We start from the raw sequence: 25,361 nt of genomic DNA, 5'->3' as shown, positions 1-25,361 counted from the left end.
TCTATTAAAATTTCATATTTTGTCAATACTAAAACTGTTTTTCATGTACAATTAATACCCTTAAAAACATACTTTGCCACTTGCGGTTGATTTAAAATGACATCACTCAGGATTCAGGAAAAATTAAATCACGGCTCACTTGTTGATGTCACATGACCAAACCAAGAAAAAAGGTGAGCCGTGATTAGTCGTTACCTGGGCCACATGTGATGTGATTCTCAGTCAACAGCGAGTGGCAAAATGGCATAAAAACAGATAGATTCTGCTTCTTTCTTAACTTCCCCTTTAGCAAAGATTGCATAGTTACCCATTAATACAGTATGTGATTAATATTGTGTGCATAATTAATTTTATAAAAGCCACTTGCTGTCAAATTACATGCTCAGGGCTTGGAAAACAAACAACCAATCATAGCTCTGCTTGTGAATGTCACATGACTGATATCATGAACCAGGTGAGCTGTGACTGGTCATTACCTGAGCTCTGAGCACATAGTGTCATGTTGAGTTGACAGCTAGTGGCAAAATGCATTTATTAAAGGTATTAATTTTACATTAAAAACAAAATCAAGTTATCAAATTAATTATAAAACAGTACATCACTCTTCACTGCTAAAAAATGGCTAAATAGGCACAAGAACTACATTGATGTGAATTAAAGTCATTTTTTATAGCATTCTTAATTAATTAAAAGCATGGAAAAATATTTCTTTTCTTCAATTAATTCTTAGAGGTAAAATCGTAATTTCTTTTCGATAATCTAGTTTGAGATCCAGATGTATGGATTACAATCAAACAAAGTTATACAAATCAGTATTTATTTCACTGTAAGAATAATTTAAGTGAAAAGTGGCAGCAACACCACAGTACCCCGCACAGCATCATCTTAGCATACAGACTTCTGGTCTTCTACGAAAAGGCGCCAACATAAACTATGCATCATAACAAGCAACTCTGCCTTCTTCCATCAGTCGACTTGCAGACGTATTTCTGAGCTGAGCAGCTTTCATTCGTTTTGCGTATCCCATTCAAGCTTGGTCAGCGCAACGGGCAGAACGTAAGGCAGACGAATGCACGATTCAAAATGGTCCTATTTGATCTTGGCTACAGCGCTGACATCCAGCTGTGCTCGGACGCTACATAATTCTCATCCAGACCGTGTAGCGAACCCGCAGGCACAACAGAGGTTAATCTCTTGTGGTGCTTGTCAGCCCCTCGGTGGGAGTCGCTCGAGTGGAAGTTATGAAGCTCAATTTCCTCTGATGCCGTTTCTGATTTGGGCTACGGGGCCGTAGATTGGCCTCGCTTCTCCTTGTAGACTCGCAGAATGGCCTCGCACACGAACTGGAACTGACACTGAAATAGAACAAATAAGAAGTTGGGGGGAGAAAAAAAATGTATGTGAGTGTCTCTTGTTGCTTGCTTAGTTTATTATGAAAAACAATGTAAATAGTATCCACACTAAGTCTTAGGTCCTGAAAATGTTGAAAAAGCGCAAAAATTAACAATTGGGTAAAACACTCTTCTCATTAGAAAGGCCCTGTCAATATGATTATTTTTGTAGACCGATGCAGATTCTTGAAAGACAAAAATACTTTTCTTTTTAGTTCACTGAATGCATTGTGATCATTTAGTTTTAACTCATGCAAAAATACATTTTTATGATTTTTAAGAGTCAAACCAGTCAATCCCTGTTACTTGATATTTTTTTCCAAGAAAATATGGCTAGTACAAAAGAACTAAAATAATCAATTATTTTAGGGGACTAATGTAATCAATTACGTTTGGTTATTAATTGCTAAAATAATCAATTACTTTAATAATTAGTACTTTAGTACCTCATCAATTTTGATTGATTATAAAAAGACCAAAGTAATTGCTTTCTTCAGATAATTCAGCGCTAAAGAAATCAATTTCTTTTGGTACTTACAACAAAAGTGATTGAATACTTTTAGTAATCAATTACTTTATTACTTCGAACTAGTCGGTTACTATAGGCACTACAGTAATCAATTAAATAAGTACAATAGTAATCAATTACATTAGTGCTTAATTACCTAACAATTGATTACTTTAGCTCTTAATTCATTCAACACCAGCCATTTTTTAAGACACTCTTTTTTGAATGAATATTTACCTGGGATAGAATGCCAGGACTCTTAAAAATGTAAAAATATGTCTTTGGGATTCAAGACATTAATGCTTGTCAATTGTATCTACTATGTTTTTAGTATTTGAATGGGTGTCATATGGCTTGTTGTGTTGGTTATTGAGAAAAAAAAATAAATGCATGCCATTATGGAATAACATTGTACAAAAATGAGAAAAAGTGAAACATTTCAGATATTTTCCAGGCGCACTGAAATGTTCCTTCATACATGCGAGTGCTCCAGGATTTTGGCAATTGTAGCCTTAAATCAACGAGAGAACGCGCTCTCTATTGAAAGCTGAGCTGAAATATTAAGGAATAAATTGAAACGTTGAATGGGAGGCTTGGTGAGAGATGAATTGAATCTGTCAAGTAGTGTTGGAGGAAGTAGATATGTATAATTTCTCCATATCAGGCAATGGCAAAAGAGCTCAGCGGACAAAAAAGGATTCACGATAGGCCCAGAAACATATTATCCGTTATTTCCTACGGGACATTTGAACAAATTTTCCTGGAACGGATTATGTTTGCTCCAGCGTACCGTGGTCTGAATCATCATGGCTCGCTGATCTCTCAGTGTTTTGACAATGTCCAGCGGGAACACTGGCAGCCCCCGGTCCAACAGCGTCAGAGCCGTCTCCATGGTGATCAGAACACCTGTTCGTCCAATCCCGGCGCTGGAGGAGAAAATATTTGACTGAAGTCATTGGCGTTGGGTGCACATCGGAAGGGCGTGTTTTCAAATTAAAAGCGTTACCTGCAGTGCACCACGAGAGGTTCGTCGGCTCGTCTCCTCTCCCTGGCCGAGCCGACGAACAGCAGGAAGTCGGAAGGGTCATCGGGTACACCGTGGTCGGGCCACGCAACGTACTGAAGGTGTGTGACAGCGCGCTCCTCCCCCAGCTGGGTAGACAGACAGAAAAAGAAGATCATTAGGAACTTCAAGGAGCGCATAACCCCTGCGCAAGTTTAAAATTTAATAATTGAGATGATCAGAGCCAAAAACACAAAAGAACTTGACATGCTGGCTATAAATAAGAATACTACCTGTAAAAATGGCAAAAGTATACCTTAATCTGTATCCTTTTTAACATTAACAAAAGAAAAAAAAAATACAATCTACTTTTAACAACTGTTCATTATTATATTACAACATTTATACAGGTTACAACTGAGTCTAAAACAGAAAAAAATAAAATGCATCAAGGTGCATGAAAGAAAAAAAAAAAGAAGCACCCCCCACTATTTGAGAAGCTCTGATGTAGCGGAACAAGATGGGTGTGCAAATTTTGCAATGTTATCTTGAATCCAGGAGAATGTGTTTTCACCCAAAAATCAAATAGTGGGTTTAAAAAAAACACATCAATGCAAACATACCTTGTAAATAGCCAACAAAGTGTAAATATATTGTCAAATTTGAAAATGTTGCTGTTTGCGTACTTTACCAAAATGACATTTGGCCATCAAAAACACATTTTCAGTGTTTTTGTTCAAAGAAGGAAAGAAATACGAGTCAGTCAGTCACTGTTGTGCAGAAAATACATCTTTTTGCAAAAGGTGCTTTATTTTGTCAAAACAGCTTGTTGTCACTCAAATTATTCATTTTCAGAGAATGACTATTAAAGAATGGAATAAGGTATAATCATACTTTCTTTTTCTAGTTAAGAATCTAATCCTTTCATATGGTATCACCCACAGTCAAATGCTCTATATTGTCTGGCACTCTAGGTGTTGCCTTTTTGAATAACGCTTGGCATAATAAGAGTTAATTGTAAGGCAAAATATCTTTTTGCAGCTGAAAAGGGTAATAAACAAACCAGACCTGACCTGACACTGGAGGCCCTACCACAATGACTTTGACCTGCGAGAAAAGTACACGGCGTTGTGGAAAAATGGTGTTTTGAACCCGAGATAAGATCAGGAAGTGCGGGTTGATGACACAACAATGGGATGAAAGCAGATAAACAGGTGGAAAAGATCGGCGACAGGAGCACAGAAAAGCTGAGCTGAGTGTTTTTTTTGTTTTTTTTATGTTTGTTTGAAACAGGCTTGCAGCCTGTGACTTCATGCAGGGATTAACGAGCACCGCCAGGGTAACAGATGGGTCAACACAGGAGTATTTGTGCATGCATGTGCGCACGTTCATACTTCATGCTTTCTTGAGCATTGTGAGGTTCGCTCGGGACGCTAATGAGGAAAATCCGATCAGATTAGATAACATTGTAGTGTGTGCATTGTGTAAACCCCCCTGCCAATGAACACGCCTCCCTTTGATTGTTTCACTTTATTACCTGTGTACAAACCAGCCCACCTACACGAAAATGACCATGAGTTGGCCACTGGTAACTTCCTGCCGGGATAGGACATATGGCACATGCTCCGCGCAGGCCGCAGAAAACTATCCATAATTTGCTCATGCAGAATGAAAGTCGGCGTTAAAGGGCCAGTGCATAGTATTTACCAGCGCCTGCCCCCTTCTGTTTTCTAGCAATAGAGCAAAATGTGCCATGGCCTTTAGGCATTTCATTTAACATGAGTCAGAGCCTGTACGGGCCCCAGATGGATTACATAAATCTCCTCGTCATGCTGTGATATGATGACTTCTATTCAACCTGTTTCAGGATAATATCATGGAAACCGAGAACAGAAAAGCCTCCCTTTCGTTTCTGATTGGCTACAGGGTCTACATTAAAAGTGTGCGTAGTCGCCAAAGTTCAGCCCAAGTTTAAAGTGAGTTAGAAATTCATCCGCCACCCAACCTGTATCCATGGCAACATTTTAAAGCACATAGCCCAAAGCTGTTTAGAGATATAGAAAACTGCAGCAATAGCTACTGGCTTAGAAGTATAAAGATATAAAGGGGACTACAAAATGGGAGTTAAGGAAGGGGCTGTGGAATGGACAAATGCCAAAAATGTGTAGAGGCACAACAGTCAAACGATTAATCGACAACTAATCAAAGAAATCAATAAATATGTCTGATAATCAGCTAATCCTTCATATAGCTTTTAACTTCTTGACAGTAAATGCTCTCTGATTTGTGTAGCACTCTATTGAAGCAGGCTGGTCAACTTTCTTTTGAATCAGAATAAAACATATACTTCTACTTCATAACAAAATGATTGGGTTTTATTTGGTTTTTGGTTTTTTTTTCCTGACCTAACGGACCAAACTAGTAAGTGATTTGTATGAATACAGAGTTTGAAATCAAAGGTATTTTTTGTTTTTACCAGATTTATCAAATTAATGGGCAAAATAAATGTTAGACTGCGTTTCGTAAATAATAACAAAAGTGTTACTTCTGTACAATCGCTCTAAATGCTATGAGTAAATCAAGGTAACAAGTTAAAGAGTTCTGCAAATATCATTCATTTGGCCCATTAATTTTGGTCGATGTTTGAAGGGCTATAACCGGCCGATATAATTAGACAGCCAATTAATCGGCTCGTGAACATCATATGACCAAACCCAGAAAACAGCACAGCCATGATTAGTCATGTGGTCATTTTCAAATGACAGCAATTGAGAAATAATAAATCTTGTTATACAAGAAAAATGATTTAGTTATCAAATGTATTAGACTATATATATCACCTTTGTGTGTTTAATAGAAGTGTTTGATATTCCTTTAATAGTATTTTTGATAATATACACTCAATGCCATGCTGGTCCATCATCTCTGATGTAGTCCATTTTCAAGGTAAAACATAACAAAGGGAAAACACAGAACTACTACTGTACCTGAGTGTGTGTGAGGGTAAAGTGCCGGGTCACGTAGGCCAGGTTACACTCCTCTGAGTGACACTTCACCCGCATGTGTCCATAATCCTTCACTTCCGGCGGATGCGGCCAGTACTGGTGGCACTTGGTCTGCAAATGCATCACAGCAAGCAGCAAATTATGTTACTTGGATGGGCTTGAGTCATCAGTCAGGATATAATTTCCTAGCTCTTGAAATCAAACCGGTGTATGTTTTCGGCGCAAGGAGGAATCGGGGATTCATCAGAAGCAGGATGTGAAGTGATTGTAAATAAGCGTACACTTGTGTGCGCGCAAATTTCAACAAAAGGAAAATGCCAAGGCACTTGACGAAGATCTGAAAAACGGACAATTAATGAGAGCTTAGTGTTACTAAGCAACAGGCAAGATGCGAGGAAGCTCACATCGTTTATCAAAGACCTTGATAATGACTCACTATACATTTACAGTTTATCAACCCAATAGAAAGCAAAATATTGCATGAACAATGTTCACAGCAGGTAAAATAAGTTATATGCGCCTTTAAATTCAGGGCAATTCATTCTGCTTTCAAGAGAGAAGTGGTCTAGATTTGTGTATCTTGAGAACATTTTAGGAATTGGTTATTCATGTTTTGTTGAGTTTATAGTTTTGTCATTTCACTGGATTTAGTTAGCTATGCAGTCCCAGATTTTGGGAATTCAGTGATTATTTCTCCAAATCAACTGCTATTTAAATTATATGTAAAAATAATATTTTTATACAGCTCAGTGCAGTGCTTCAACGTTTTTTTCCCAATTATGTCAGAAAATTGCCAGTAATGACCATGTGCAGTATATAAATGATCAATAATAAAGGCATACAACATTTTGCACAGGAGTCAGTAAAACTCATGTTCCAATTGATTTGCTCTTGATATGAAAAGAAAAATGTCTGGGGTAATCGTACCCCAATTTGAGAGCTAGTCATCTATAGTCGATATTTAAATGTTGCACACACAAATTCAGATTTAATTTTCTCACATTATGAAAGTACAGTTGCCTCAAAGGTTCATAAGGCAACACTCTATATTATAAAAGCAGAAAAATGTAATAGCATTGAGGACAGGTTACGAAACAGTGTAGGTGACAAAGTAGTAATGCCATAAAATTACCCACACAATCGTTTGGCCAGCCCAAGTTACTAATCCTGTCTTGGTAAAGTAGTGTAAAAACTATAATTACTATATATTGCTGTTTTGGCGAGTGTGATACTATTGTCATATTTAGAAACATTCAAAGAGCCAAAACAAAAGTAAGCCTTTAAATGATCCATGTACTTGTAGGAGGTGGAGTCATATGCATACCCTTCCTCGCTCGGTCAGAGTTGTAAGCATGATAATGGTGTGTGACTGCTGCTCCCAAACAGCCTGCCAAAAGTGAGTGCAGGTCTGTGGCAGTGGACCCTGAGCTGCAACATAACGTAAGACCTCCCCAGACACCGGCGGTGCCACCTAAGAAACAAACAGAGACAAATAAGGATTTACATTCATCCATTCGAGAGAAGTAAATTCATCTGTGCAAATCCATTCTTGTATATGCACCGCGATGTGGCTGGCATTGATGTAGTCTTCCTGACCCTGGAGGGTGACTCTGGTCGCGTCATCTGCATGTAGAGTGGGAAATGGCTATGTTAGCATATTCAACACCGCAACAAATTAAAGCTTGCATGGTACTGCAACAGCGAGTTGTGATTTAAAACCGACTGGGAGAAAGGATCAAGGGAGTGACAGAAAGCACTCACAGGGTAAAATGTCCCTATAGCGATTCTTGTCCATGTTCTTGGCAAGCCGAGCGCAGCTTAGCGACAAGCCAGGCTTCTTCCTGTACAAATTCTGGGAATGATAAGAATGCAAACTAGTGAACACACATACAAATACCAGAGTATGTTGGTCCAATGAGGATTAGGGCCAGCATCTGTCCTAAAAAAATAAAAAATACTTAAAAGGCTCATTATAAAACACTGCATAAACAAAAGGGGCACATTAAATCCTGCTTAGAATTACTATTAAACCCATTTTAGTACAGTACAGAAACGAAAGATAACATTTTGGGAGAATTTGTGCGTGAAGGCTAAATGGCTCAACAAGAACACATTAAAGATTGTGCAATGATGTGGAATGAAATTGAAGGATATGGACTGAACTTGAACAAAGTTAATGCATTAAAGTTGAAATGATTCGAATAGGTGCTTTTGGACAAAAATATCGATTTGTATATTTCTCCAAAAATACCCTCCTTAAGGTCTCTCGTTTAAGTTCCCATTTACCAAAAGGTTAAAATTGTAACTGGTGTATGAAAATAGGGAATTAGTAGATGATATGCAGCATTGCTAATGTGTTTCCATCCGACTAAGCTGGCAAATGAATCCCGTTAAAGATATAAACAAATATGCTGCTGATCCTCACCTCAAACTACATTTCTTTATATTAATACACATAGCAACTAATAAGAGTTGAAAATACACCATAATGTAAATGATCTGAACATGTTAGAAGTTGAACGGTCAATCCAGAAATGTTGAACGAGCAAGGGAAAAGGTAGACTATGTGTGTCCTATTGTAGGATTTTTTTGTTTTGTTTTGTTATGTGCACATGTTTGGAATATTAGAAACTTTTTCTAAGGGTAGGAATTTGCCCAAGAGTTTAAAGTTGAACGGTTTGAATTGGTCAAAAATGTAAACTTTGAATGAGGGGATATAGAAAAAATATTAACATTTTAGAACTTTCAATCGTGAAATTGTGAAATTTTTGGTAACTGGGATTCTTTGGCAACGGGATAGTAAAAAAAAAAAAAAAAAAAAAAAAAAAGTAGAAATTCCAAAAGTGCTAGGGTTTCCGAATATGGAATTCTTGGCATTATTAAGAATAAGGTCATCAGTTTGAAAATGTGATCAATTTGAATGAATTAATTAATGTAGAAATTACAAAAGTACCCACCCTCCAAAATCATGCCTTAAATGTTTTTTTTTAAAGGGAAAATGTCAATTATTGGTAAATGGGATTTTTTGGCGTCAGTAATGATAATTTGAACCGTGTAACAATGGAATGTTTTGAAATAATCAAAAACAATTGAAAATTTGTGTCTGTCAATGGTGACAGTTGAATTTTTGTTTATTTGTGATGTATTGTAATGTTGAAAATCCTTCCCAAGGTGAACTTAATAAAGTTGAAGGTGTAGTAAAAATTGTGTGCGAACCCTTCGTACAAATATGCTTTCACAAACGTCCATCCGCCTCTCAAATACCTCAAAATGGTAGCACAGAGTTCCTGACTGAATTCCTCTCTCCAACTGTTTCATCGATTCTTCCAGTGTCGTGACCCGCTCTGACTGGCCAGGAGACTGCACCCCGTCACTTTGGGATTGACTGGAGAGGGTGAGGGCAGGGGGCAGAAGCAAGAGTGATGCTGCTCGGGCAGGACCTGGAATACAGTAAAAGGAGAATCCGTTAGACAGCGCCTCCACACGTTTCCTGCCGTTTTTATGGCCGCGAGCAGACCTTTGCGTTTGATGAGGAGGGCCAACTCCCGGGAGTGCGACTCTCTGCTGGCCCGTATGAACATGACCACCTGGTCGTGTGTGTGTTCAGAAATGTCTCGACCATTGATGAGCACCACCTGGTCTCCTTCCAGCAGATTGGGCTCGCATCGACCGGCCTGGAGACGAGTCAGCGTCACGTAAAATTAAATGTTGCTACTCTACCCAGCCACATTCAAATCCACCTTGCGGAGACTCTCTTAGACTGTACACGAAATAGGGTCTGGCTCTAGGACTGAAAAGGGGCGAGAAGTTTAGTGTAGCAGTGGAGTTTTGGTTACATTTAAAGTTTTAACATTTCTAAAGGAAATTATAAAACTGATTTAATTCCCCATACTCAAAACTTCCTTAACTAAATGTCATCTTTGGGCTGAAATTTAGAACTGTGACTTTGATGCATCTGGGGGCAACAATAGCCCTGCGATAAACTTGCCATTGTATAAATTCATAACCCGTATATTTCTAGTTACCGTACCTTAAATTAGGGCTGGCCTATATATCAAATCCATCCAAATCATTTCATATTTGACAATCTGCTATTTGTGAAGTCAATATTTTTGTATAAGTGACAAAAAGCTTGATAGGTGGTTTACATGGTGTTTTTACAACAGTTATATTATAATAGTTATAATAATTACTAATTGGGGGATGCATGTAATTGTGGCATGCTATGCACAGGCTATGAATAAAAATTCTTTGCATGCAGTTATGAATGTTAAGTTTCAACTGATTTTAAAACTTTACATTATTGTTGTCTGAGCATTTGCACAGATTTTTTTTAATAAATGTTTGTTTGGTTTATAACTCTGAATGAACTAAAATTAAAAACAAGATTTTATTTTTGGCCATATCACCTGGCCCCAACTTATATTAAGTGCTCCAGCTAATTTGTGAAAAGTTTCCAATTCCCCAAAACTTTTGAACCTCAAGGGGTTCTTACAATGTTTTGAAGTTTACCACATTGCAGCTTGAAGCTGATAATATGCTTGAATCTGTTGTAGACTTATTTTTATGTACAATCAAAACACGGGGCCCACCAATATTGATTTCAAAATCATACATGGATTTTCACTTTTCACGGGCTGCCCTGAATAGCAGGTGTGAACAGTAGATAGTTTAAAATTATATATAGTTTCAGTTCACAGAATGCATTGCATGGTGTGATTAATGAAGTTATAAGGACAATAATTCTTGATGTGCTTGTGTTATTAGTTGAATGAATGTCATAGGTAACACATTGATGCTTAATTCATAACACTTTATGTATTTTATAATTTTCTTCAACAAACTGCAACTTTTGGCCAGAACCAAAAAGTAACTCCATTCATTGTTTTTTGTTCAGCCTTACTTGGTTGGCTAGACGAGCAAGAGGCAAGATATATCTCAGTGATGCAACTCACTTTGAGAATAACATTTTCAATTGATGATTTGAAAACTAGACTTTAAAACCATGAAGTAATAATAGGAATAACAATAGTATGATAATAGAAAAATGTAAAGTTTTTTTTTTTTTTACAAAAATTCTGGCAGATACAGTCCCTGTTGGCCAGAAAAATAATCGAAACTTGTTCTTGCGTGATTTGGGTCTTACCGGAGAGTCAGGTTTAACGTGGGATATGGCAAGAGGCATCTTCTGATCCACCCCTCCCTAAGAGGAAATTTAGCAGAAAGAATGAAGTGACAAACAAAAGAAGTACCAGAGGGTATGTCACAGTTTCACACTTACTTTAACGTTAAAACCAAACTTGCCCTCATGATCAGGAGTGATGCGAATCAGCAGCAGGTCACCATCATTGAGAGCCAACTGATTAATCAGACACTTATATAATTATAACACACACAAAATGTGAAACAAAATACGAAAGGGCGTGGCCAAATTACAGTAAATAAAGTACCTTGTTATTGTAGCTGCTGACTCCGTCCTCCTCTGCTATGCCGTCGTCAGCTTGCAACAAGATCTCATCCAACCTTTAATTATGGATTGTAATAAGAGTAAGGGAATTAATAATCTTATTTTGTTAAAAGCTGCTTAAAGAGAATTTTGCTGTGCAGTATGTATAAAAAAACAGCAATTATGTATCTTTACTTTGCCACATTGGCGATATAATTTCTTACGAAATATTCATTTTTTGGGTAGCGACATTTCTAACCAGTAAGTGGCACGTCTCGATGACTGAAACTGCGCCTCTCACTGTGTGACCACCGTGCCCTCTTCATGACGTCGTTCTAAAGCTGACTGAAGGCGACCGGCCACAATACAACAACGAAGACAAAAAAGCTAACATAACCTTGGGATATGCAACTGTGGTTTTATGTATAGAAACTCAAAAGCCGATGCAAAAAGTGCTTCACATTGAGAAACGTAAGAAGTAAGTAACAGAAGAAAAATGCCCCATCAAGAAGTGGTCTTTATACAGCATTAAGGTGGTAGTCATCAATGTACAGGTGTCGTTTCTATAAAGTGTACTTACAGCTATGGCCTCTCCATTGGGTGCAATTGTGGGGATCGCAACAAATTTCATTTGTAATTTTAATTTTATAAGGGGTAAGGGCAAAGGGTCACCATGAAGACCTCCTTTTAACAACAATCACAAACACCTTTTGGTTGTATGGCCACAGCGCCCCAAAACAAATTCCACTGATTTCTGATAGTTTCAGCTTTAGGAAGACCAAACAAGCTTAAAAAACTAAAAATTTGTCACTCTGACATTTTCTAAAGTAAAACTTTGCAACTAGTAAAGTTGGAAGAAGTTGTAGTTTGCTTGGCTGACTAAGTGCAAAATCTCTTCTCCCCAACTCCAGTGTGAAAGCTAAAGCAAATGAGAAATGGCTGCTTAGATAATGTGGGCATGTGTTTATCGGTCAATGAACGAAATTAACTTATTGGGGGCATTTAAGTGAGCGATCAACATTTTGAGATGGTTAAAAGCTCCAAAATGTTGTATATCCTTGATAGGGCCCTTTAAAGTAAGCACATTTACAGGGTTCATTCATGCTTTGTACTTTTCTATTTCATCACAGTGTCCAGTGCCGATTTAGAATGCCTACGTGAACCAAACGAGACTGTGCTGCTAAGTGGAAAACGTTGCTATGGTTAAAGTAATTTCAGCCCCCCTTAAAAGGCACCACCTGTTTTGTGTTTTTGCGTAAGAGGAAAAAATGGAGGAGTGTATTTGTGTAAGACGATGACGCACCCGGTGACACACTGAGACACGGTCTCTTACTGTAGACCAAAGGCAAGCGCTGAAAATGAATTTAATCTTTGCATATAGATTACATTTTGGATGTATGCATAGTCTAAATGCTACTTTATCGTACACAGTGTTTAATGATTTTCTACCAATACTATACCGGTTGACCGCAATCGACACATTGGACAGCCCTAGTTTAGGCTAATGGGGCCACACAGAGCATATTGTGAAGAATATTTTTGACTCGTCATTCTCTTCAACTTAAAAATCTGCATTTTAAATTGATAAGGAAAAAGATGAAATACACACTGGTGCATTGAAGTGTTTCCTTCACTGTCCTTGCTGCTGCTGACGGATGTCCGGTACGTGTAGAAGACATCTTCTCCCTCTGACATGTCTTTCAGCTCACTGCTTAGTTCCATGGATGACGGTCGGACTTTGCGGATGCCGTGTCGAACACGAGGACTTCGCCTGTGACAGAAATATGAATGAGGAAGACAATGATGGTGGTGTTTCTAAAATTATATCAGGTGAGACGTGGACTTTAGACTGAATGGTGGCTCTACCAGTTGGGTGTGCTGGGGGGTGATCGAGATGGTAGACTCTTTGTCTCCAAATATTCAGATGAAATGGACCGCTGCAGGACTGGGTTCCACACCATCCCACCCACTACACGTTGACAAACTGGACCACTTCAAGTTAAAAAATAAATAAATAAATAAATAAATTTAAAAAAATCCTGCAATATTTTAGTGTGACTAAACAATGGACAAAAAGTTACCTCTCGTTTTTACTGTTTGCCAGGCCCAGGTGGTGTGTTATCAACTTCCTGTAGGAATGAACAGTGCTGGTGTTGTGTTTGGGGCTCCTGGCGGTGCGGTTGCAGCTGAAGAAAGAGTGATGATCCACACAGGAACGCCACAGGTTCTTACAGGTCTTTGGGCATGGTAGAACTAGCGATACCACACAGTCCTGGGTCTCCCCCTGCAGAATACCATTTGGTTTAAGGTCACATCATCTCAACAAAATAACATATGAGAAATGTACCAGTAACAAATGAGTGTCAACACTGTACATCTTTTCGACGATATTACAGCACTGATAGCGCTTGAAATACACTTTTGAGCTAGGTGGAGTACTAGCCATGCCAATCATGTGGAGATACTTTAAGGTGACCACAGATGATGACAAAAACATTCTAGAGTACATACACCCAAATTAGTGCCAGCCCAGAGGGAATACTCAAACCCACAACCCATTCTGGGCTCTCCCTAATAGCAACCTCAATCTTTTTAAACAGATTCCACAGTAAATCAAAGTAAGCAATGGTGTGATGGTGTAATGTATAAGTCGTCATGCCAGTTTTCTTAGTACTAAAACACCTTGTGTTACAGACTATATTTAAATGAAAGACTGAAAAAGATTACAATGATATACATGTGGAAAAAAAGAGAAACATACAAAGAGGTATTTAATTTCCATTGATGACAAGTGATTACTCTAAAAGGTGTTCAAATTTATATCGCGTAAACTTATGTCTTGTTCAAGAAAGGTTTGTGTTTTTGAATAGTATTGGATTAAAATACATTTTTGCCACAGTTGCAAATCATAACAGCATTAGCGGTACTGTATTAAGTATCAATGAGTAATCAAATGATCAATTCTTGTACTCGTATTTGGCCTAAAAACAATATTATTCTGGAAGACCATATAAAACATGACAGCCCAGTCAAGCTGAAAATGTACTAATTATTATTCTATAATAAGGCTTATGTAGCAAACTCCTTGTAGTTAGGGCTCAAAATGCTGGTTTCATACAAACAATAAAAGAACATATCTACAGCAGTTGGTGACTAAAAAAATATTCCACAAGGCGTACATCTTTGAGAAGGTTGAGAACCACTGATCCACAATATACTGTAACCAAGAAAGTATCACATCTCCACTGAGCAACTTGGAATGGATATCATATTAAAATCAATAGACAATTTTTATCCTGAGACAGATAGCCTGAACATGCGCAGGAACAGAAAAAGAACATTTAACAACTCTACCACAGTAAACTTTGGTTCTTGCATTTGATAGCATCCAATGTCAATAAAGGCTGACACGATGACACAATAATATCCAATAGCTTTTGAAGACATCTTCTCCCTCAGAAATTAACAGCAACTTAGCATTAAGTTGGGGCTGTGGCTGCTTTTGATACAAAGAGAAAAAGGCAACAATATCACATTCTTAATCAACAAACATCATATTAATGAGAATATCATGTTAGATTAGTGGGGTCACATAAAACATATCACAAAGAACATTTGGGATTTGAGTTGTTCTTTGAAATGACAATGGTTGCCTTGGATTTTTAGATCACTTAAACTGTTCACAACAACGACATACTTACATGTTTTCGCTTGAGATGTATAAAGAATCGCTTCCTCTTAAATGAAATCTTGATAATGTTCGTCCTGCATGGGAGCAATGTTAATTGTTATGAACATTGGGATACCAGAAAAAGGCAAACAACAATCCGATTAGCATGGCCATCACTCACCAGGGGAAGAAACTAGAGCAAGTCATATCACAGAATACTGCAACACCACTTGAAACCAAGCCCACCATTAGCGGGGCATTGTTGGTGTCCTGAAAGCGAGTGGGAGAAGTGAGAGTGTCAAAGAAATGTCAGCCGTAAAAAGAAAGTGGAGCATGAAATAGCAGTTTTCATGCAGGAGGTCATGATACCAGGGCGGCGTGCAGCTCCACTCCATAAAGGTCCAACGTCCGTGCTGTATTGAGGAAACATAACTCTGCCTCACTTTTCTTCAGACCCCTACACGAAGACACACAGACACATGCAAGCCAAATCAATGAGCCGACTGTAAAGCACAGCAGGGGTCTGAATGGATGCAATGAATCACATTACTTGTGCTTTGGATGCAGGTCCTCCACTTTGGATACAAAGTTTTCATCCTGCTCAGGGATGAAGTGGCACTTTGACAAGTAACCACTTTGCTGGGTTGAAGAGTAATCACCCAGCTCAGCTATGGGTCAAACAGAAAAATCATGGTGAAGCAGGTTGGCCATATTGGTAAATGTCTTAGCACACACTAATTATTTATTAGATCAATTCACATGGCGGACTTGACGCTTTTGTTTCAAATTAGTCTCAATGCCACCTGTATTTTGCAGACAATATGATTATATGTTATAAAAAAATTAGTGGACATGTGTCAATTAAGCTAATTTGCATGATCTATGGAGTGGTACCACGAGAAATAAAACTAGTTAGGCTGGGACAAGATCCTGAGACACTTTTAAGCCACCACCTAACATTAAAAGAAAAAAATCCATATCCTAAAGTCTGACACCCCTGCTACCCCTGCTCAATGGTAACTAAGCAGGGCTGCATCACGTTTTGGTGGATGCACAAATTGTTGTTGGCGAACACAATACATGATTGCTTGAAGTTGTTGACATGGTGGCTGTGGGCGGCTATCAGTGTTTGGTAATGTGTCACATTTACAAAATGTAATTTATATGGGTCTTCTCCAAGAGAGAGAGAAAAAAATCCTCTTATATTTACAAACTTGATCTTTTAAGTATTCTGGGCTGTGCTCTCCTGCGAAGAAGCCTCTCTAGTCGTAAAGTTAAGGCCTTTCCCTGGTTTTTGTAGAAACAAAACCTGAACTCACGATTGGCCCAAATGTATACGGTATTTTGCATTTAGTTATAGAACAACTGAGAACCTAATATATCCTTTGCCATTGTGAGCATTAAAATACTTTGGACTGTATTGAAAAGTTGCTGTTGTCAGGTGCATAAAGCAAAACCTATAAATGCTCTATTAGTAAATGAACAACAATTTCCACAGACACCCTGGCCACCCACCCTCCCCAAAAAAGATTATAGAAAGTCTCACTAGAGTGGTGTGCCATTACTGCAAAAATCCAGATTGTTCCATTTATTCGCTTGTGTCCCAATACTTTTGCCACATTTTCAGGGAACCACAGAGAACATTGAGATTATTCACACAGTTGTTATTAAGTCATTAATCACGAGTTGCTCTGGAGGACTTACACTGCACAGCGTAAGAGGCTAACACTACAGCTGAACTCAGGGGGCACTGCAACCTGTAATCATCAAGACACAATGTAACAACTATAAAAGTTCACAAAAATGGGCAGGAGTGTGTTGTGTTCGCAGGTTTGTTTTGCGCACTAACCTGCCTTCTTTAATGTCGCTCCTAATCTGGAGGAAGTAAAGGTTCCTGTGGAAGAGAAAGTAAGATATTAGCCTGGGAAAATACTTTTTTTTGTGAAACATGAGTAAACGTAAATTAATATGAAGAAATATTGTAATTCTGTGAGATTACTCTTAATGTAGCAGATTTAACACATTCTGTCTGAAACACTAAGCCAGGGGTTCTCAAATGGGGGTTTGTGCAGGTATCAGTCTTCTATGTCTTCTATGAAAAGCATTTATAAAGATAACTCTAGTCCCAAGTGGGCCGGACCAATAAAATCATGGGATATATTTAAAAAAAAAAATCCAATAAAATCATGGCATGTACTATTTATATATCTCTATATATATCTTTTTTTAAATTGTCCAAAATAGTACAAGCATAACATCACTTTTAAAACATAACACAAAACATTAACATTACTATAAATAATAAAACATTTCAGGTTTTTCATTTATTGAAAAAAAACAGCTCATTTTGATACTTTACATTCCAAAATCATTGCAATTCAACCCTTTTACAGGCCATGTTGTGACACCCCCCCATAGTAAAAGAAATGAAAAATACTGCGACAACAACCATAATAAACAAGTTAAAATGATATAAAGCTGTAAATTGAGACTATAAAAAGACTTAAAAATACGTCTCCGGGGTTGACTGACTCAATATTTCTACTGCATGTCAAAAGATGTTGACAAAATATTTGCCTAGCAAATAGAAAAGAAAAGAAACTCAGGAAAATATATTACAGCACCTCGTCTGTTCATGTTGCAGAGAGTTGGGATCGGAAATGAAGAAGCGCACTCGGAAATTCAGATAAAAGGGACTTGCAAGACCTGCAGAGAAATGTCACTGTGTCAGTGTCGTCTTAAATCAAAAGCAACCCTAATCATCACACTGCTTCACTGAAAATGTCAAAATGTACTTTGGAATGGGAGAAAACTAGCAATAAATAGCCTGGTAAGCACCTTTGATCTGCTTCTTCAAGGGTTTCTCAGGCTCCAACCATCTCTAAGAAAAAGAAATTCATTAAACATAATGGCCTGGGGCGGATAAAAAAAACACACAATGCTAGCACACCCTGTGGTTAAACAGCAACGAGCAAGTGCAATGTGTTACAGTGGCTGGCTTCAAAAAAAAAAAAAAAAAAAAAGTGAAAGAGTGTGTGTGCTCACAGGCGAGTGTTTGTTGGCTGTGATTGAGGTAACGTCTGTGTTGGACTCTCTGATCTGAAGACTGAAGAGCTGCCTCTCGAGCAGGCCCAGGTGGTCAAACACTTGGTCCAACAGAACCACGCCTTCATCCTGCTTCTGAAACAAGGACACAACATACGACGTGAGATGTGGCCAACGTTAAGTGACCTTTACCGAACAAGCAAAGTGAATATACTGTTGGATATTAAACTCATCAGTTTTAGATTTGTGACAAAACTGTCCAGTCAATACTCCATACAGAATGATATACATTACATTTTAAAATGCAAACTGTGGGACAAAAATACTGTATATATTTTACAGTTCTGGAATTCAATTTGAATTCATCGACACCTTTAAACATAAGAAGCAGGGAGAAAGAATTCTATTGAGGATATTTTTTCCCTGACAATGCTGCAGAGAGCTACATGAGTCTTTAAGCAAGAATTTCTAACAATTGTATAAAAAAAAAAACCAACGTAAGTACTGTATACATTTTATTAGAGCTTTTGAGAAGTTCTGAGAACTTGAATCTTAGCTACTTCTGTGCGCGTTCTCCAAAAACTGCGGTACCCTGCCGAATTCCAATATTTACTTCAGTTGACTTTTTTGTCTTATGTATAGTTGGCAGAATGTATTATTTGTAAATATTCAATTCTGTTAGTGAAGTCTAAAAGCGCATTCATTTTAACACCAACTTAACATAGTTCAAAGTTATTTACACTCAAATTCTATGATTTAGACACATCGAAAATAGCACCAATAATATACAAAGCATACAACAAAATCCAACTTTGCAGCCGTATTCAGAAGCCGTTTGAAATGATAGGGTGGCTGTTAAGAAGCACGAGTGACTTTAAAAGAAATAAGATAGGACAAATAAAAGGAAATGTGCGTCTTTCTTAAATGGCAAATTCAAAATCACAACTTAAAAACAAAGAAAAAAATACCGGGAATTGCAAAAAAAAAAAAAAAGTAAAAACACATTGCAAAACAACTACCAATTAAAAATTGTAAATAAAAAATAAACAAAATACAAAACATAACCGCAAATCAAAAATTTTAATGTGTTTTTTGTCTGCTCTTCTTAGTTTCCGGTAGTGTTCTATACTGTGTTTTTGCCTTTTTGTTTGCGATTAAACTTTTTGTTTGTGATTTTTGTTATTTTAATTGTTTTTTTTTAATCTTTTGCAACGTGTTTTTATTTTCTTTGCAAGTAATTAGATTTTAATTTTTTAGATTTTTTTTTCCCGCTTTTTTTTTTGTTTAGTTGTTTGCTTTTGTGATTTGCACTTCAGGGTCACCTTACTTACCAACTCAAATGCCCTGCCTGATCTACAGGTGGTGTCTGTTGTTATCGTAACACATATTGTGGTACCAGTGATAGTTTTAAGGTAAATAAAGACGTGTAGTGGCAGACTTTTTTTTAAGTAGACAACTATATGAGATCTGAAATTATTTCACTCAAATGGATTCCAGCATACAGCAGTTAGTTGAGTGTGATTTAGTGGAGAACAAAAACTATTCCATACACAATGCATCACATCCAATACCACCACCTCATTTACATCATTAACCATGACTTCGGTAGAAAAAAAATCCTCCAGATGTGACTAATAGTTGTTCTCATTGCCAAAAAAAAGACTTATAATATGCTGCAGACAGATATTATTCCCCCAACGTCACTCTTGCACAGTCTCATCAGTGTGCAGTTCAGAAATGTACAATTCTCCAAACAGCTAATGCATGACATGGCTGAGAAATGCAATGGTTGCTCTATCCCCAACAAGAAGTCATTAGTAGCAGAATATGAAGCGTTTGCATTCAGGTGTTATTTGCAAGAAAACGAGAGGAAAAACTTGGCGTTGTCACTCCAATGTATTATGTGACGGAGGTGGGGGTTATACTGTATTGCATATTTAACTCATCCACTGTCGTTGATGGCTACAGACCTCAAAAGATCTATTTTGAGCGGGCTGGTAGTGATTATGTGAACATTCACTGCTATTGAAAAAAGTCAAAAATGAAATTTAATCGGGGTGGTAATGAATGTAATATTCAGACAAAGATGCGACACAGCTGCTGCTTCACAGCGTAACGTCGTGACTTCCTTGCAGTACGTAGGCGCATTTGCATCTATGTCGGCCCGCATGCTTCGTTTGGCACGATGTGCTGATAAGGCAAAAACCTCTCAAGTGTGACAACTGCGGGAGGTGAACGTGCCCTTGACACTAAGGTCTCGGTTGAATAGGAGATGCGAATCAATGGGAGGGATGAGGTAAAAAAGCATCGCGCTGCGACACGACGATCATTAGTAGAGCACGGTGACAGATAGCAGCAACATACGATCTCCTCATATTCACCGGCAGGAAACTGTGTGTCTTGGTGTGTGTCGTACATTTACTAGGAAAGTCTCGATGGTGCCGTCCAGCAGCTGAACTAAGCAGAGAAGGTCCTGTTTTGGCATGTCTGTCACGGCAGAAGCAACGTTGGGCCTGGTTGGTCTCAGAAAGGGGGACCTGGGAACACACAACAAAACAAACATGAGCCACATGTTTCCACACAGTTGTTTGATAGCACCGCCTTCAGTGACACTCCATGTTGAGTAATGGATGGAGCAGTGACTAATGCAGCATGAATGCAAAGGAGTGCTGTGAGTGCAGGGTAACGACAAACATGTGGCTCTTGGGCCATTCAGGGCCGGCGAGACGATGCAATCTGGCCCAGTGTGCATTTCTAAAAACAAATCAACTGTAACCGAAAATATACAATTCATTTTGTTCATATTCCCCACCCGCCCCAAAAAATTCAACTCCCCAGAGGAAAAGAAAAGTGATTTAAAATAAATAAATAAAATGTTCTCCTCTCTAGATGACGACTTGTCTTTTGGTTCGGCCCGGGCCTGCCTTCGCCTCTCGCAAAGGCAGCTGAATGACAAGAATGTTAAACATTATTTTGCAGCAAGACTACACACCCATTTTACAGTTGTAAGCTGAACACAAGAACTTACACACGTACAGCACTAAAGCATCCACTCACGCTCCACAAGGAGGCTGGAGGAATGTCCCTGCATGCATGCGAGTGTGTCCGATCCTGTCTTGGCTTCCAGGTAAACGATTAATGGATCGCACCAAGAAAAAAAACAAGGGCCTGCAGTGTTCCGAGTTAATGTTTGAACACGGCGACACACTTGGAATGTATTAAAACCAAGCTGAGCTCTACTTGATGGCTTGTTTTTCCACAGTAAGCCTCTCACAGCCTTGCTTACAAGTAAACACTTTATAACAGGGATAATCACGGGGATAATCAGCATGTCTATGCCGGCTTCTCTTAGCGGTTCACATCTATATTTGATATGTTGATATGGACAAATATAGATTAGCAACCAGAAAGCAGTTGCTCATTAGTGTGAGGGATCAACAGGTGGGTCGTGGGAAACTATTCAATTTTATTTAATTAGTCAGAGACTTATATACAATGAGAACTGAACAATACTGAAAACCACTCCAATTGTAACATTTTTATTAATTGTGATTGCTAATTGAAACGTAGCTATTTTTTTCAGGCATTTCCATTTATTAACCAACACAAAGAATAAAAAGTAAGGCAAAATACTGTACATATAATAATAATAATAGTAAGAATACTAATAATAATCATATATAATCATAATTAAAAAATGATTAATCAATAACATTTTTAGATCACTAACTCCCTTTTATAATCTTATTTTATTCAAATCTTCAGAATTTCAACTTCTCAAAAGTAGATATTATCATCATCCATAAATGCAAACTGATTATCTTTATGTTTAATCAAAATGAAACATTTGCTTTTGGGAAAAACACATTTTGCCTATTTGATAACATGAATCAAATAATTATTTTTATTGGACTTTCAACTTAAGATAGTGTATTATTTTAAATAAATGTTGGGAAATGTTTTCTTTACCCAAATGAACAAATATTCGATCAAATCATTGAACGGTTAATCAATGAATTAGTCACAATACCTGGCCTTATTTTAATGTATCAGTGTTCGCTTTGGCGGACGGTACAAGTGTCGCCCACTTTTTTGGAGCAGTTTTACGATGATGAACTAGAAACTACAAATTAGAAAAATATAAAATTGCCATTATTTCACAACCTTTTATGGAAAATTGCTATAATGGGATAGATTGTTTTTTCTTAAAAAGTATGTCGCTGTTTTTATGTCAAATATGTTATCTATCAAACGTATTAGTAGTATCAGCAGTTGGTATTGATATCGGTGACCACTCAAGAGTTGAGTACTTGCACTAGTAACGGTCAGACAAAAAATGGTATTGAACATCCTTGGTAATATAGAAATAAATCGAATGTATTATACAATACATCTTATTGTCTCAGCTTACACAAAAATGAAAGCTAGTGAACCCTGAATTAATACACAAAACAGTCTACTTCAATTAGAGCTAAATGCTTAAAGTCCTGTCAGTACTTGCAATGACAACAACAAAAAAAAAGTCTACCAATCGTGATGTACATACGTCAGTAAGTCATTAGGTTTGGGCATGGGAGTTTCTCAACAATTTTGTGGAATACTCAAGGCCCCTAAATTGAATACTCAAATCCCTAAACTTTCAGGGACTATTTGATACTTTCTTTTTCTTTGCGCATGTTTACTTTTAAAAACAAATTTACATTCTGGCGGCTTAAACCGGGAAATGTATAACATTTTTTGCCTTCTACCACTCAGTACCATACCAATACACTCTTATCATTTCCAATCCTCAGTGTTGCTGAATTTATGTCTGGGACATTTAGTGTCAGTTAGGCATTAGCTCATGCTTGTTACTAACAAGAAAACTCAGTCTGAACTGAGTCTGGTCCAAACCTCAGACTGTAGAATCACCCCCGAGTTAGAATACAACTTCTCTGAACTTAAAAATACACTACATTGCTACACTACATTGCTAAACACAGAAAATACACAAGCGCGCACACACCCACACACACACAGACGCACTTAAGAAGTAAAGCCCACATGCACACTACTTTGTCAAATAAAGTTTATTGTTTTTCTAAAATTGCAATCTACTACTTTTACAACATTGATTTGAATTCCATATACTGTTTAGCATTATATACTAAACACAACCGATACTATTTTTGGCTGCGCTACCAATTCTAATACCCGCCTGCGAAGCATTGGTCAATGTCAAGACTGTGCCGATAACACCCCATTTTTTTCTTTAACCCATTTCAACCAATCTGTCACAAAAGTGGTAAAGAAAATTCTATTTATGAGGCTCTATAAATGATTTTTCTATCTTTTTCCACAAAGTACTGAAATACAGGACTACAAAGTGTAGATGAAATTTTTGCAATGTCACATGTCACGTATGACCACAGCTGTTTACTTTGTGGTTGTACTTAGAAAGATGACAGCCTCAAAGCTCCCAAACAAAAGGTTAGTTAAGAATGTTAAAATAAACATAGAACAAAGATTTCTCGTACACATGATCTTTAAGGTGATACATGCATTTGCACTTACTCAAATTGGTTTGGTGTGTTTGCACAATGAGTAATTACATTGTTGTGACCTGTCATAAAATACACCAACTATTTCAATTTAAAAAAAAAAGGTTATTGATTATTTCAAAGGGTCACCAATGGCATATGATTTGGATGTTTTCATGTCCAGGAAAAAAATGGGCTTAAATGTGTTAATACGAAAAAAACTGCACACTCACTGTGGTCAGGTACTGTCTTAAAAATACTTCAAGAAACAGAGAAAAAAAAAATAGTGTCCAGTAGAAATTGTTTTTTGCTTACCTGTAGTGGATGACTGACAATAAAAGTATTCAAACCTTATAAACAAACCCGAGCATTTTAGTTTGGGGAAATGTCATCTGAACGTTATTTGTTAGCATTCACAAATACCAATACCACAATTTCAATGCCGTGTGAGACAATTCCCGATACCAGTATTGTATCATAAAAACACAACTAAAAATATTGTATCTTTGTTTGGCTAACTATGCTAGTGACATATAGTGACAGGCAGAATTAAAGGCTCGTCCGCTAGATGGCGGAAGGGAAACCATCAAACTGTGCGTCTACTTTTGTTGACATTTTTTAGCTTGATAGTGTGGAGTTTTTCTGATGTAAAATAACTGCCTTGTCTCAAAGGAGGTTGGTAAACAACGATTGGATACGTGCTAGTTAGTAAAACACCCAAAAGCAAAGTTGACAAAAACCCAGAGGGAGTTAAAACTGATAGATAAAGCAAAAGAAGCATTATCTAAAAAGTAATAAACGATGGTACGGCGTTGTCAACAGAAACGGCGGTGCTCTCTCCGTACTTTGAGCCCAACACGGAACCTGTTGACAGCCTCAGGTTGTGGGAGTTAGCTACACACCCTAAACACGAAGAAACGCGTTGCTAGTAAACTTTCCCTCAAGCCCGGAGCAACTCCGGCCGACATTGAACTTTTCTGGGGAGGAAGGGAGGGAGGCACAAAGAAGAGCAAAAAAGTCAAGTCTACCTGCGTCGTCCCGCTTTAGCGACGAACGGCAAACATTAGCGTGACCGCCGGGGCCGCCTCGAGACGGGCCGCGGCGTCAGAGAATCCAGGTAAAGGAAGGTAAATATCCGGGACACTCCTCATCTCCAGCTGCTCTGATTTGAGCGCCGCCCCGCCCCGCCCCTTCGCTGTGCGCGCTCCCTCAAAGGCTGCAACTCACGCTGTCGAGAGCGCGCACGTAAACAGCCAGTTAAAAAGTTTGTACACATTCTCTGATCCAGTAATAATAATAATACCAATACTAATATTAACACTACTACTACTACTACTAATAATAATAATAATAATAATAATTATAATAAGCACCTTGGTGGAGCTCGTCTGTCTATAGCCGCTTATCCTCCCAGGGGTCGAAGGCTTGCTGTTCCCTACACCAGCTGACTTCCGGCAGTAGGAGGGGTGCACCCTGAGCTGGTTGCCGGCCAATTGCAGGGCACACCAGGCACGCACCCAATCACACGTAAGGACAATTTAGTGGAGCTAATACACCTGTCATGTATGTTTTTGGAGTGTGGGAGGAAGCTGGAGTGCCCGGAGAAAACCCACGCAGGCTCAGGGAGAATATGCAAACTCCACACAGGAAGGCCGGAGCCAGCTGGAATTGAACTGTCCCTTAACTGGGGCAGACGTGCTAACCACTCATCCACCAAGTTGCCCTTAATTGAACTATTTGAATTTAAAACAGAAATAAAATTTTCCTTCCTAAC

General features: G+C 38.1%; 1 protein-coding gene across 2 annotated transcripts; it reads right to left on the bottom strand.

Annotated features, from left to right (window-relative positions):
* Positions 1-800: 800 nt before the first annotated feature.
* On the bottom strand, positions 801-24,978 carry LOC148426554 (tyrosine-protein phosphatase non-receptor type 3-like). 2 transcript variants are annotated; one of them, XM_088411645.1, is made up of 26 exons: positions 24,961-24,978; positions 20,485-20,605; positions 18,069-18,203; positions 17,862-17,904; positions 17,648-17,729; positions 16,873-16,917; positions 16,728-16,780; positions 15,574-15,691; positions 15,393-15,480; positions 15,205-15,293; positions 15,055-15,118; positions 13,435-13,637; positions 13,220-13,345; positions 12,963-13,124; positions 11,358-11,430; positions 11,189-11,266; positions 11,054-11,110; positions 9,425-9,581; positions 9,172-9,347; positions 7,669-7,759; positions 7,469-7,530; positions 7,232-7,378; positions 5,890-6,018; positions 2,906-3,051; positions 2,690-2,825; positions 801-1,355 (listed from the first exon to the last, which is right to left on the bottom strand). In XM_088411645.1, the coding sequence occupies exons 2-26, from the start codon at positions 20,551-20,553 to the stop codon at positions 1,281-1,283; spliced, it is 2,604 nt and encodes an 867-aa protein (XP_088267771.1). In that variant the 5' UTR covers positions 20,554-20,605; positions 24,961-24,978; the 3' UTR covers positions 801-1,280. The 2 variants fall into 2 exon arrangements, with proteins under 2 accessions (XP_088267771.1, XP_088267770.1); XM_088411644.1 differs by lacking the exon at positions 24,961-24,978 and adding an exon at positions 24,616-24,758.
* Between the last annotated feature and the right edge of the window lie 383 nt (positions 24,979-25,361).

Source organism: Hippichthys cyanospilos, chromosome 3 (assembly GCF_059441005.1).
Source record: "Hippichthys cyanospilos isolate Australia breed blue-spotted pipefish chromosome 3, RoL_Hcya_1.0, whole genome shotgun sequence".
Classification (NCBI taxonomy): Eukaryota; Metazoa; Chordata; class Actinopteri; order Syngnathiformes; family Syngnathidae; genus Hippichthys; species Hippichthys cyanospilos.
This window is presented reverse-complemented; position numbering and strand designations above follow the sequence as displayed.

Coding starts and splice junctions, on each gene's coding strand:
- LOC148426554 (XM_088411645.1), bottom strand. CDS start 20,553: ATGCCAAAACAGGACCTTCTCTGCTTAGTTCAGCTGCTGGACGGCACC. Junction 9,582..11,053: donor ACGTTAAACCTGACTCTCCG/GTAAGACCCAAA, acceptor ACTCGTCTCCAG/GCCGGTCGATGCGAGCCCAA. Junction 7,760..9,171: donor CTCTGTGCTACCATTTTGAG/GTATTTGAGAGG, acceptor TATCATTCCCAG/AATTTGTACAGGAAGAAGCC.